The sequence below is a fragment of the Beta vulgaris genome, chromosome 5, assembly GCF_026745355.1.
Source record: "Beta vulgaris subsp. vulgaris cultivar EL10 chromosome 5, EL10.2, whole genome shotgun sequence".
Classification (NCBI taxonomy): Eukaryota; Viridiplantae; Streptophyta; class Magnoliopsida; order Caryophyllales; family Amaranthaceae; genus Beta; species Beta vulgaris.
In genome coordinates, this window is record NC_079206.1 from 23248468 (window position 1) to 23261505 (window position 13038).

A 13038-nucleotide genomic window follows, 5' to 3' on the forward strand; every position below is an offset into this window, starting at 1 on the left:
CTTCTTAGGCAATGAAGCATGAAATCTCAATGCTCGAGCTATTTCAAGCAAGTACCTATGTCTCCTTTCCACCCTGTCATTCTGCTGTGGAACATAGGGAACACTTTTCTGATGCAATATACCCCTGCTAGCAAACATGTCTGTACAAGCTTCTTTAATCAATTCAGTCCCATTATCTGATCTTATACACTTGACCAATTTATTGAATTGAGTATGTACCATATCCAAGAAATAACTCACAGTTTTCTCAACTTGCATCTTGTTGTGTAATAAAAATGTCCATGTGACCCTACTATGATCATCAAGCAATGTTAAGAAATAAGAAGCACCATTTAAAGCTCTTATTCTATATGGACCCCAGAGATCTATGTGGATCAAATCAAAACAACTATCAGCCCTATTAACACTAATAGGAAATGGAAATTTATGTTGTTTTGAATTGAAACAAATTCCACAATTGTATTCATGTAAACCATCACATTTACAGTAAGGGATATGTTACATTTTTTAGAGAGAGGCATGACCAAGCCTAGCATGCATCAAATCCAATGTGTGTCTACTTCCATTCTTATTCTGAGTTATACTAGTAGCAGTTTTATTTGGCAACATACAAACCACATCATCAATTTTACTATCACTATATACATCCTTTACCACTGTATTACAGACAACAGTGTCACCTTGCATCTGTCTTTGAGCAATCTTCAGGCTCTTGCATCTATCAAAGTAATATAAACCATGTTCTCTTGTACCAGCACCAAGAACAATTGATTTATTGAGGTCCTGGAAATAACAGCCAGTACTTGTAAATTGCACTGAAATGTTATTTTGTTCAATCAATCTACCAATAGATAATAGATTGTGCTTGAATTCCTTAATCAACATAACATCTTTTAACACCAATGTATCACTCAAATTCACATCACCAATAATTTCCACACTCTTCCAGCTTCCATCAGGTAATCCCACTTTCACAGGTAGATTAAGTCTTCTTTTATTCATTAACCAACTATCATTATATGTCATATGATCACACGCACCAGAATCTACTATCCATAGACAATCTTCATTTAATTTATTCATATGACAATTAAAAGAATATGACATAATACCTGCAAAATTGGCTAAAGAATGATTGTTCTTGATATCACCACCAGATTGTGTTTGTTTCCCTTTCATAGCTCTCATAACTTCTTGACAAATGGCATTTAACATGTCTGTATTCAGGCTAGTGTCTTCAGTGGAATCAGCAAGAGGTTCATCAGCATAATAATTGTTTTCAGTATGAACATTAGCCACCAGTCTACTCTTACTCCCAACAGCACCATTATGACCTTCCTTTGCAGCTTTAATGGCATTGTACCATTCAGGATAACTAATGATCTTGAAGCATTGATCAATGGTATGTCCTTTACCTTTACAGTGAGTACACTGTTTATGCATCTTGTCCTTTTTCTCATCTCTCCAATCTCTTCTTCCTTGATTATTCCTTGGATTATTTCTATAAACCTGTGCTGCTAAAGCATTGCTTTCAATAACAACACCACTAACTTCCTTCTGTTTTTCAATTTCCTGAGCAATTGAAAATACTCTATTAATGCTTGGTAAAGGATCCATAGATAACACATTCGTTACTGTATTATCAAATCCACTAGTTAATCCAAGCAAGAACTTCATCATTTTATCCTCATCTTCAAATTCAGCAACCTTCTTGAGAAAATTACAACTACAATTCTTCAAAACACCACAAGAACAAGAAGGAAAGACACGTAAACATTGCATCTCATCCCAAAGTTTCTTCAATTTTCCATAATATGACACTATAGTCATATTTTCTTGTTTCAAATTGTCTATCTCCTTCTTTAATTGGTAAACTAATGGTCCATTAGTTTGACCAAATCTTTCGTTTAATTCTTTCCAAAGATCTACAACAGATTCAATATATCCAAAATCATCAGCCAATTCTGAGCTCATAGAACTTAATATCCAACTTACCACCATAAAATCTGCACGTTTCCATTTCTGATAATCCTTGCTTACTACATCAGGTTTTACAATCTCACCATTGATAAAACCTTCTTTATTTTTGGCAATTAATCCTCGTTTCACATTTCTACGCCATCTTACAAAATTTGTTCCAGAAAATACCGTAGAAACAAGTGATGAAGTTGGATTATCAGATGTTACAATGAAATAAGGATCAGATATACCTCCATCATTTGATTGCTGATTTTTGCTCAAAACACCTCCATTAGTTGCAGATTCTTCAGACATATTTCAAGATTTTATGAAAATCCTAATATGATTCAGTTTAATTGTAAGAAATTTCACAATTGCTTTCACAGTTTGCAAGATTGCAAAAAATCTTTACAAACATAATCAAGAAACAAAAGAAAAAAAAAAATTCAATCTCAGAGAGAGATTCCTTGCTCTGATACCATATAGAATTTCAGTAATGATATAAGAGAGAGAGAAAGAAAGGTTTAGAGAGAAGAATAAATTATATTCATATCTCAGTTTATGATCTTACAAAACTCTATTACAGCTAAGATGACAGCTTATATAGAGAGATATTACAAGAAGTTATAACCAACTTAACTAACTTGTAACAAACTTATAACTTATAACCACCTATACTCCTGTAACCTGTAAGTCCCTGCAAACATTTGTCGCTGTCTCAATAGAATCAAGTTCTACAAATCCAAAGCCCGTTGAAAGATTCTTCCCATTTTTCAAGTGCTTTTTTATCTGGAGGGAGGGAAAGTAAAGTTGAGCGCCATAAGCTAAGACACAAGTAAAAAAAAAGCATGTAAACTGTCACACTGTGATGTACTCACTTTGACACTTAATTATTTTTTATCCTTCCTTCTTTCATATTTTCGCTGATATGCTATGGTATGCTATATATAATTGTATTTTATTTGATCTTAATTATTAGGTTTATAACACACCAAGGGATGAGTCATTTACTGTTGAGGAAATCAATGAAGTTCGAGACAAGTTTGCTTCCTTTGTTACCGATTGTTGTCTATGAATTTAATTTCTAAATACGTTGTAAACGGGTACCTTAAATCTACGGTAATGTTTTGTAACTCAATTCTACATTTTATATAATAATAGTACGTTTTTTAATTTTGAATGTTTATTTGTTGGATTTTGAATTTCATGTGCACTTTTTTGTATCATTGTACATATTATGTTGGTGATATATGAGGGGCAAGAGGAGGTTAAGTATGGTGGTGAAAATGAGGCTGCAGGCTAGGTAAATGGGTTTTGTAAAATGTTGCAGCTAGCGTTCTATATTGTAATATATACTCTAGGACGTTAATAATATAACTAGCGCTGGTTTTTTTTAAAAAAAAGAAATACAACAAGTGCTTCGGTTGATAAAAAACAAACGGAGCACATGAAGCACCAGTGCTTCGGTTGTCTCCTATCAACCGGAGCACTTGAATTATTCTAAGCACAAAACATCATCAAGTGCTTTGGTTATTTGTGCAACCGGAGCACTTGTAAAATTAAGTGCTCCGGTCTTCAACCGGAGCACTTGAAAAATGCTCAAGTACTCGTATGGGGTCTGCTACGGGTGAAATACGGAGCACTTGTAGCATTTTTAACCAGAGCACTTGATGTTTTTTCCACTAGTGCAAGTTCCTATGTAGAGGCTGCATCAGATCCTAATTGGGTTTAGGCCATGGAGAAAGAAATTAATTTATTAGCTTTTAATAAAACTTGGGAAGTTGTGGATTTGCCTAGTGGTAAAAAAGCCTATTGGCTGCAAATGGGTCTACAAGATAAAGCTTAAAGCAGATGGTACTCTTGAGAGGTATAAGGCTAGGCTTGTAGCAAAGGGTTATACTCAACAATATGGATTAAATTTTCAAAAACATTTTCTCCAATTATCAAAATGGCTATTAAGCTTTAATTGCCATGGCAGCTTTTAAGAAGCGGGATTTGTCGCAACTTGATGTTAATAATGCTTTCTTGCATGGAGAGCTCCATGAAGAAGTTTTTATGAAGATGCCAGATGGAATTCCCAATCCTAAACATCAAGTTGTTTGCTTAAGAAATCTTCATATGGACTTAAGCAAGCAAGTAGGCAATGGTTTGCCAAATTAGCTAGTGAATACAGCTTCAAGGCTTCACACAATAAAAGAATATTATTCTTTGTTTCTTAAAAGGCAAAACTCTCACCTCATAGTGGTTGTTGTCTATGTTGATGATGCAATCTTGACTGGTACTGACCCTACATCTATCAACACTCTTAAGCTACATCTTGATCAGGTTTTTAGCATCAAAGATTTGCGCAAACTCGGCTATTTTCTTGGAATTGATATTGGTCCAACTGAAGGTATTGCTCTTACTCAAAAGAAGTTCACTAAGGAACTTCTCATTGTTGCTGACATTGTTACTCCTAAACAAGTATCTACTCCTCTCCTTCTTCATCTTAAGTTGAGTGATGATCAAGGTGACCTATACTCAGATGTTGCTCATGTTAGACGTCTTGGAAGAAAGTTAAACTTTCTCACTAATACAAGACTTGATTTAAGTGAATTACATTATCCAGACTTTATATATGCATTCTCCTACAGTCTTGCATTACAAAGCCTTGCTACATGCTCTAACTATGTTGATTGTACATCAGGACAAGGAATTCTTCTAAGGGCCTCAGATACACTATCTTTGCAAGCTTTTTTCTACTAGTGAATGGGGTGGATGCTCAGATACAAGAAGATCTATCTCAAGGTATCTTCTTCTCTTAGGTCAGTCTCCTATAAATTGGAAAAGCAAGAAGCAAAGCACAATCTCAAGGTCTTCATCAGAGGCTGAGTATGGATCCCTTGCTTCAACTGATCTTGAGGTGACATGGATGGTCAGATTATTAGAAGAGCTAGGTGTGGTTGATTTAAAGTCAGTCACCTTGCATTGTGACATCCAAAGTGCCCTTCATATAGCTAGGAACTCTGTGTTCCATAAAAGAACAAAGCACATTTACATAGACTGTCATTTTACAAGAGACAAGGTATTAGAGGGCCTGATTCGACTAGTTTGTCTACCTACTTATGCTCAGTTGGCTAATATTTTCACAAAGATTCTACCTTCTCAGTATCATAGCTTAATGTCCAAGCTTGGCATGCTACATACCCTGTCTAGCTTGAGGGGGTAATGGAATTAATAAAGCAACTACAAATACACCACAATCTACTGTACTTTATGTTCTACCGTAGATATTTTGTTATAAAAATTAGTTATTACAAGCACGTGTATAACTAATTACATATACATATGTTGTAATACCCTCATTGAAACTCATTCAGAAATATTAAACATATTACAATATTCTCTCTATTCTCTCTATATACTCTTGTTCTATGGATTCCTAATCTTCTTTAGCTGCAAACCATGAATGATAACAAATTATAAGGATCTTTGTAATGTGGTAACTTAAATCTGGTTGCATTGATCAACAAAAAAAAAAAAAGATAGTATACACTATAGTTTTATCAGAACAAAATATCATGATCATAACTCGTACTATTGGTCAAGGACATTCAATAATACTACAACACAGTATCGCTTGTTCGTCTGTTCTTACAGATCCAGCACCTCAGACATCATCGATATTATTTTGTAAATGATAGCAGCTTCATTTTAGCATGAGATGCAGTTGTAAAGAATTTTTCTATTAATCCACGACCTGGTTTCTCCATAGTAGAAAGCAACCATTCATAATCTGAAAATGCATCATCAGACAGTGGCTCCAAAAATTCGCAGTTATTTAAGATTTCCGGCGGTGGAACTCCAGAAATCAGGTTGGTGACCAGCTTTGGGGCACCCTTGAGAAGAATTTGAGAAGGTACATCTTCTAATGCAGAAGGCAATGCACCAGGAAACACCCCTTGCTTGAAGGGAAGCTCCCTAGCAGGTTGTAGGCAGAAGTCTAACCACTGATGAATTAGCGGCGATGGCCCTCTGATTCGCCCTCCAAGATTTTCTGTTGGTGGGCATCTAGTTGTAGCTGGAACAGCCTACAAGGAGTTTTTTTTTTAATAACAATCAGAAGCGTTACATGGTGTTTTTTGAGACAAAAAAATACAGACTTTCCTAAAACTACACAATGCTCATAAAAATATTCAGCATTATTCAACATTCAACACTGGAATACAATGCCCACTTTCCTGTTAGCAATGTAATCAATGCAACTGTACGATGATACATAAACTACAACATTCTCGAGCTAAACTTAATATGAACGACTAATACTACCTCTGACTCAAAGAAATTGACCCTTTGGTGGCCGGACACGGTCATCAAGATTCCAGATCTAGAACCCTGGGCCATCTCCGACCACTAAAGAATTAAATCTAGGACATGGACATCCTGGTGGTTGTGATATTAGTCGGGGTGGAAGAGAAGGTGATTGTTTCCGGTAAAATGGCCGAGATTCAGACTGCAGAGAGAGAGATGCAGCTGTAGTGCTTAGAGAAGGTAGTGGTTGACGGACATCAGTGGGAAGTGGATAAGCGGATGTGGTGCTAAGAGCTCTTGGCTAAAGTCATTTTGGTTGGTGAGGGTGGAGACACAAAAGCTCGTGGCTAGGGGTTGAACAGTGATTTAATTTTTTCCAAACCAGACTACTTTGAAGAAAAAGATTCCATTCCCTAGCACCAACCAGATAATCATTTGAATTTCTTGGAGTATTTTCCAAACTCTATACCAACCAAACAGCCGCTTGATCTCCGTGCCCAAAGCTAACAGCAAGACTATTTTGGGAGAGGGAGTGATCATAAAAAGAACAAAAGAAAAAAGATGGAAGAGGAGGATTGACAAAAGTCCTTTTCTCTTTAGCTGAATCTGTAGGGGAATATACTTATCGAAGTTGGACATCAGAACTACAGTTGTACATGGCAATGTCATTAGAACATTGTTATCTATGTTACCTAAGGAGGCAAGCAGGGACATTACGCTGCAGAGACTTGAAAAAAAGTGGGGTTAGAAAATAAATCACTAAAAGATATTTACTCAAAACCAAATAACCACAATCATTACTCCAACTGATTACCCCTTACTTCCTTAGCCAGTTGTACAACTGTAGCATCCATCTACAAGCATTTGATCACCATACATAAAGTACGGAGTCTGGTTCACTAACAACACAATGTCACATTACTAATAGAATTCACTGAATCATACCCACAGGTCCGCCCATAAACTGGCTCCTGACTTCGGAGCAATAACTGCAACATTTGACATTCGCTTGGCAGCGGGAAGAATGTCATTACTCCATCCTACCGCCACCCAAGCATCACCAACACTAAATGCCTTGAGATAGTTCCCACTGTCAAATAATAAGACCTGCATAATACAAGCCATTCAACATGCAGGTTATTATGCAATTAGGATGCATAAATTACATACACAAAAGAGAGAATGCGCAAACAATGGTATTATCAAACAGGGATACTCATGTTCAATAACACATCAAAAGGGTAAATTTAAAATAGCCATGTTTCATGATACTAGAATGAAGTAGGAGATGACATGCCAATTAATTGAGAAGAAGAGAAAATTTCAATTAATGTAATATAGGTCACACAGACAGCTTTAAATTTAGTCCTATAACAATCTTACAGGTCAAAAGTAACATCAGCCTCAAACAATTTTAGCAGCAGTTAAGGACAGTTTAACAATAGATATATGTATATCACCTAGGATAGTTCTTTTTGAGTTTTTGGGGGTTGGGGAGTATGTAGCTTTATTTACATCCTCCTACAATTGCAAAGAGGTTGATTTTTAGTTATATCAATCTGAAAGTTAACAAACTCGTCAGCAAATTAGCAGCAGTTTAAGGTCGTTAAGGACATTTAAAAAAAGATATAATTTTAATCCATAAGTGATCCAAAGTTGAACAATTACCAGAAAAGACTGTCGAATTTAGCGGAAATAGAACTGCAGCCTTACCCATGTATTCTTAAAGACATTAAGAGCCACTTTCAACCTCAAGCTACCTTTTAAGAACTGCTCCTAAGAAGCAACTTTTCAATTCCATCCAACATGAACTCTGAATAATTTAAGCCAAAACTGCCTATTCTTCAGCAAACATAACTACTGGTATTGTATTACCAAGACAAGTGAATAGCTTTATTACCAACGAACCTCTTTAGTCTGATACCTGTTTTGCAAGTCGAGCAAGGTTCTCTTGTACAGCACTTATTCCACCAGGAACCTCTTTGTTGATGTCACTGGTATTGTATGACGCTCCCATATACTTCAACACAGCTCCAATAACCTCTCTCGGTGAATCTACCATCGAAATCCTTCCTGCAAGCTCGGGACGCCATAAATCTTTCCAGTCCTGCAGTGGTGTTCACCAGAAAGTAACTATTGAGTATGCATATATATTGGGTATTGATCTGATGAAAATAGCAGGTGAATCAAGTATAGTTTTGTCAATACCCAGTGAAGGTCAATAAGTGTACAAACAACTTATGTATGCATGGCAATCCAGTCAGTGCACAAACATTATTACAAGTATTAGAATTTAGAGTAACACTGGAAACACTAAGAATACATACAGAATGTAGAAGCAAAATCGCTTTGGATTAGTAAAAATATCTCACTCATCCCCGCCTTCCTGGGAAAAGATGGAGGTGGGGAGAGAGAAGGAAATAGAAGGCACCTATAATTCAAATTAGAAATACATATGCTAGGTGATAAAGAGCATAATCTATACTAATATATTAAAAGACGTTCCTAAGCAAGCAACTACGCCACATGGCACTATCCCTTAGAATGTTTATTTTATATAAACACGCATACAATAAAAAACATGGCACTATCCCTTGGAATGTTTATTTTATATAAACACGCATACAATAAAAAAAAAAGAAATAGAAAATGCATCTTATAAGATTTGATCCCTTGACCTCAAGTTTATACACTAAAGTCTTAACCACCAGACTAAGTAATGTTTGGTGTTATATTCATAAAGTAAAATGTTAATAAATGAATATTATAATTACGGGCATATTGAAAAAAGGAGTTAAATATGGAATATTTATACAGCAGCATGCATAAGTAGATACTAATCTCAATAGTAATGAGCCTTTTGGGGGGGGGGGGGAGAGAGAGATATTTGCAATTAATGACTGGAAGCTAAGCTTGGGAGCAGAGACAAGAGACATTGTATTGGGTTGGGGTCTGATGGTCTGTATGAGAAGAAATTTAATGAGATATTATGGCAGGGCATGTGTATGAAATCTTTTGCATGTCTTGAATCAACATAAATTATGTTATCAAGCTTAGAAACCGTATATACAGCAATATCAAATCAGGTATTGATGGAAGAAAGCTAACATTCATCTAAAAATATCGAAACCTTATGTTTTTTTTTTTTCTTTTCTCTTTTCTACAAAGCAAAGCCTTGAGAAAATAACCTCTACTGGAGCCAGTCCAAGCTTCTCAAATTTGCTCTTCTTGTATGCTATTACCATGCTTCCCCATCGATATGGAACAGCCCATATTTTAGCCTCAGGATCAATCTTCCCTTTGCTATTCCTACGTAAATAAACCTGAGATTACGTCAGTGAAAATCTGCAATGACAACATGAGCAGCCAATATATCTGTGCACAAATTTCATCTCAAGATTGAAATATGTCACAAAACAAATAATCCAGATTTGAAAGGCAATCATAAGCATGCAACTGGTCACGTTGCCGACCAGCATGGAGTAGAGAAAGATGTAATTTTTCCGGCAAGCTGCTTTCAGTAATAAATGATCACTTGACTCAGTACTATTAGCAATTACAGATAAGGCAACAGAGAATAAAGAAGAAATAAATACTCAAGCAAAGAATTATAATTCTGAGCAGCACACCTCCCGCAAAAAGGTTAGAAGGACAAAAACTTCGACCAAAAATCCTTATGTCTGCCTTAAGTTAAATTGGATGCAAGTAAAATACTTATGTATCAGACAAAATCTTCACACTAGTTGGCTACAAGTAATCAAGTAAATGACTTTAATTTCCTGCAGGATACACCCAATTTCTTCAAAAGCAGTAGCATTCACAAATAAGATAAATGTTCAGTAGCAAGGGAATCTAAGATTGTAGAAGTCCATCAACTCAAAATAAGACCTTTGCCAAAGTATACTCATCTCTATATTATTTGTTTAATCATTTCCTCTCTTTTTGTCCAAAATCATAGGAAGAGAAAAAAGAACAAGCCTGAAAAGACATTGCAAATAGTGCATCATGGTAATTCTAGATGCGAAAATTATTTGGAAAGGTAAAAACTGCATTACTCAAACAAAGAACAAGCAATGAATGTAAAGAGCATGAAGACAACATATAATTCTCTTTCAAGATTTTGGAAAACAATGCAACCACAGAATTCCAGATAAAGCATGCCATTACCTTCCATTTTTCAGTTAGACCCTTTATCCAATCATGGTCTTCTGCCATTTCCATTGGCTCGATTATAGACTTGCCAATCATGAGATCAAGCCACGAGTCACCAATAGTCACGAGATCAGCGGTGATAGCAGATTTTGGGGAAGCATTGATTTTGCTTGAGGACATTGAAAGTTCACAAAATATATCTTCAAGAGTTCCACGGAACTGCACACTTAACTTTAACCTCCTTCCTTGTGATTGAATAAAATCCTACACATTAGAAGATGTTTGGTAAGTAATCTACTGAATTTACCACTGGAGGGAGGGGGTGCATCGATGCAGCAAGTGCAGCCAGACTACAAAACAAACTGTCAGACCTTGATCCAGGCAGGTGGTACAGAGCCTTGTAGAGCAACAACTCTTAAAGGGACAGTTAAAGCATATGTTTTGGATTTCCAACTTTCAAATGCTTCACACCACTGCTCATCATCCACATTATCCACATCTTTTCCTGAAACATTATCTGGATGCAAATCCAATGACAAGCCTGTCAATATACCAGTGGAAACATTTCATACAGAAAAAATTTATGATTGTATGTATGACTATATACTTTAAACTATGATGCAACAAAAGATGGGAAAACAAAGAAGAAAACGGAGAAAAACCATGTCCAACATGTAAACAAAAGGTTACATTCTTATATTCTACCACATAGACTAACCTTTGTTTAGCAATACGATATTAACATCATCTCTCCATGCTATCTAAAAACTAACTCGCAGAAGGCATCACATAACCTGCGACTTCTATGTAACTGTAATTGTAGTGTCCATATTTCATCAAGTAATTAATTTTTATCTTAACCAATGTAACAGTAAAATAATAGATAGTGTAACCATAATGTCAATGGCAAAACAAAATGTGCACCCCATTTGTTATTCCTGCCGCACCAAAAAAGTAACAAAAATATCAAAAGCAAATTCATCCAAATAAACAAATAAGGATAGAATTCAAGTTGTGCTAAAGCTTCTATGTCTTGTTCATCAATTATTATATCATCATGCGAGTCAGATAACAAAAGAACACAGTAGTATATGTGTTAAACATAATTACAAGGGTAATCCAGGAAAGAAAAAGCACCTTCAGCAATACTTTCCTCCTGAGTTGACCGACATCCAGCAGCATCAACAGCAGCAAGTGCAGTAGATTTCGTATTAGATAATGAGAAGGTGAAGATGCCAAGCGCGACTAATAATAAGGAAGAGGCAGAAGCCTCAACAAATCCTAGAGGCAGTTGAAGCCACAAGCAATTTTCGAAGGAGGATGACGCTGACGTATGCACATCAGGTCGATGACTTGCTGAAGTTTTTAGCCTAGATAAGCTAAGACTAATATGAGGAAAGACAATAAGAGGCCGATAGCAAGTAGATAACGGCCATAGATGGTTCGGATTTGAGAAATGGACAGCTGGGTCAGGTGGACAACTCAATGGTGGCAGTAAGTTCATTCTTGAACCAGCAGGTAACTTCTGAACACAGCCATTTGGGGTTAAGGCCATCAAATACAACACAACTCATCAAAGAATTGCAATGCACAGCTGGTTGGTCTAAACACAAAATCCTAACATTCTCTGCAAGAAGAGAGACAAACAAGAAAATAAATCGAACACCCATAAAAAACAAAACTTTGAAGTTCCAATTTTCATCAATTAAACAACCATGTACAATTAGATTCTTACACCCCACAGAACAAGGAATTCCATTATCTTATCATCTTCACACCCAAATATAAATTCATACAGATATCAAATATTGAAGAACCCACATTTAAATCCGTAAATCAAAGAAAAAAAAAGAGCAAAAAAGCATCAGACATTGGATAAACTAAAGATATGCTCTCTAATTCTTTGTTACACTTCATTCTCTTCCTTCTAGTTTCTCATGAAATACTAATATGAAGCACAACTGACAAACAAAAAGATGTTGCTTTTTAACTCACACTTTGAGAATAAAGAAAATTTCATAGTATTCCAGAAAAGAATTGAAATTTCATTTTTGATTGCTAAGAAAGAAAAAGGACACATAAAAACGGATACCCAGATAAAGAAAGTATTGGGTTGTTCTATTGCTTACATTAAAAGAAAGAAAGGAGCAGGAAGAAGATATGAGGCCACACTTTGCTGAAATGAGGGAGTTAAACAGTGCTTCAATCTCCAAGTTTTCACTAACAATGTGCAATATTAAAGCATTCAAATTGGATTGAGAGCTTCAATGGTTTACTGACTCTACACAATTAATCAGAAATTTGAGGGGGGGGGGGGGGGGGGGGGGGGGGGGGGATTAACTTACTAGTTAGGCAAAATGTTGTTTTATATTCTGACCGTCAATTCAAATAGATAAACTAGTATTAGAAAAATATAAACTAGTATTAGTAGTGTATAGCTAGTCTCTCATGGAAGGAGAGGTGCTAGCTCACTATAATACCATCCTAAATTTTAGGGTATTATTCAGGATTCGAATTCTCATTCTACTAATATATTGGAATATTTACCTTGTATTCAACTTGTAAGCTGATGTGTTCTGTATGCTAATAGCGTAGTAAGGGTTGGTCTTCGAACCAATTATCTTTCCTAGTAAAAAA

The 13038-nt window shown here is 35.8% G+C and overlaps 2 protein-coding genes across 5 annotated transcripts; both read right to left on the reverse strand.

Moving 5' to 3' along the window:
* Positions 1-507: 507 nt before the first annotated feature.
* LOC104893320 (uncharacterized) lies at positions 508-2274 on the reverse strand. The gene has a single exon (XM_010679417.1). The coding sequence runs from the start codon at positions 2272-2274 to the stop codon at positions 508-510; it is 1767 nt and encodes a 588-aa protein (XP_010677719.1).
* Positions 2275-5517: 3243 nt separating this feature from the next.
* Positions 5518-12783, reverse strand: LOC104893138 (uncharacterized). Of its 4 annotated transcripts, none has more exons than XM_010679221.4 (8): positions 12747-12783; positions 11539-12028; positions 10773-10942; positions 10417-10665; positions 9438-9572; positions 8174-8356; positions 7195-7356; positions 5518-6029 (listed from the first exon to the last, which is right to left on the reverse strand). In XM_010679221.4, exons 2-8 carry the CDS (start codon positions 11954-11956, stop codon positions 5625-5627), a joined length of 1722 nt encoding a protein of 573 aa, XP_010677523.1. In that variant the 5' UTR covers positions 11957-12028; positions 12747-12783; the 3' UTR covers positions 5518-5624. The 4 variants fall into 4 exon arrangements, with proteins under 4 accessions (XP_010677523.1, XP_048500656.1, XP_010677524.1 ...); XM_048644699.2 differs by lacking the exon at positions 12747-12783 and adding an exon at positions 12531-12706 and having other exon boundaries at positions 11539-11926; XM_010679222.4 differs by lacking the exon at positions 12747-12783 and adding an exon at positions 12531-12706 and having other exon boundaries at positions 10773-10918.
* Positions 12784-13038: the final 255 nt, after the last annotated feature.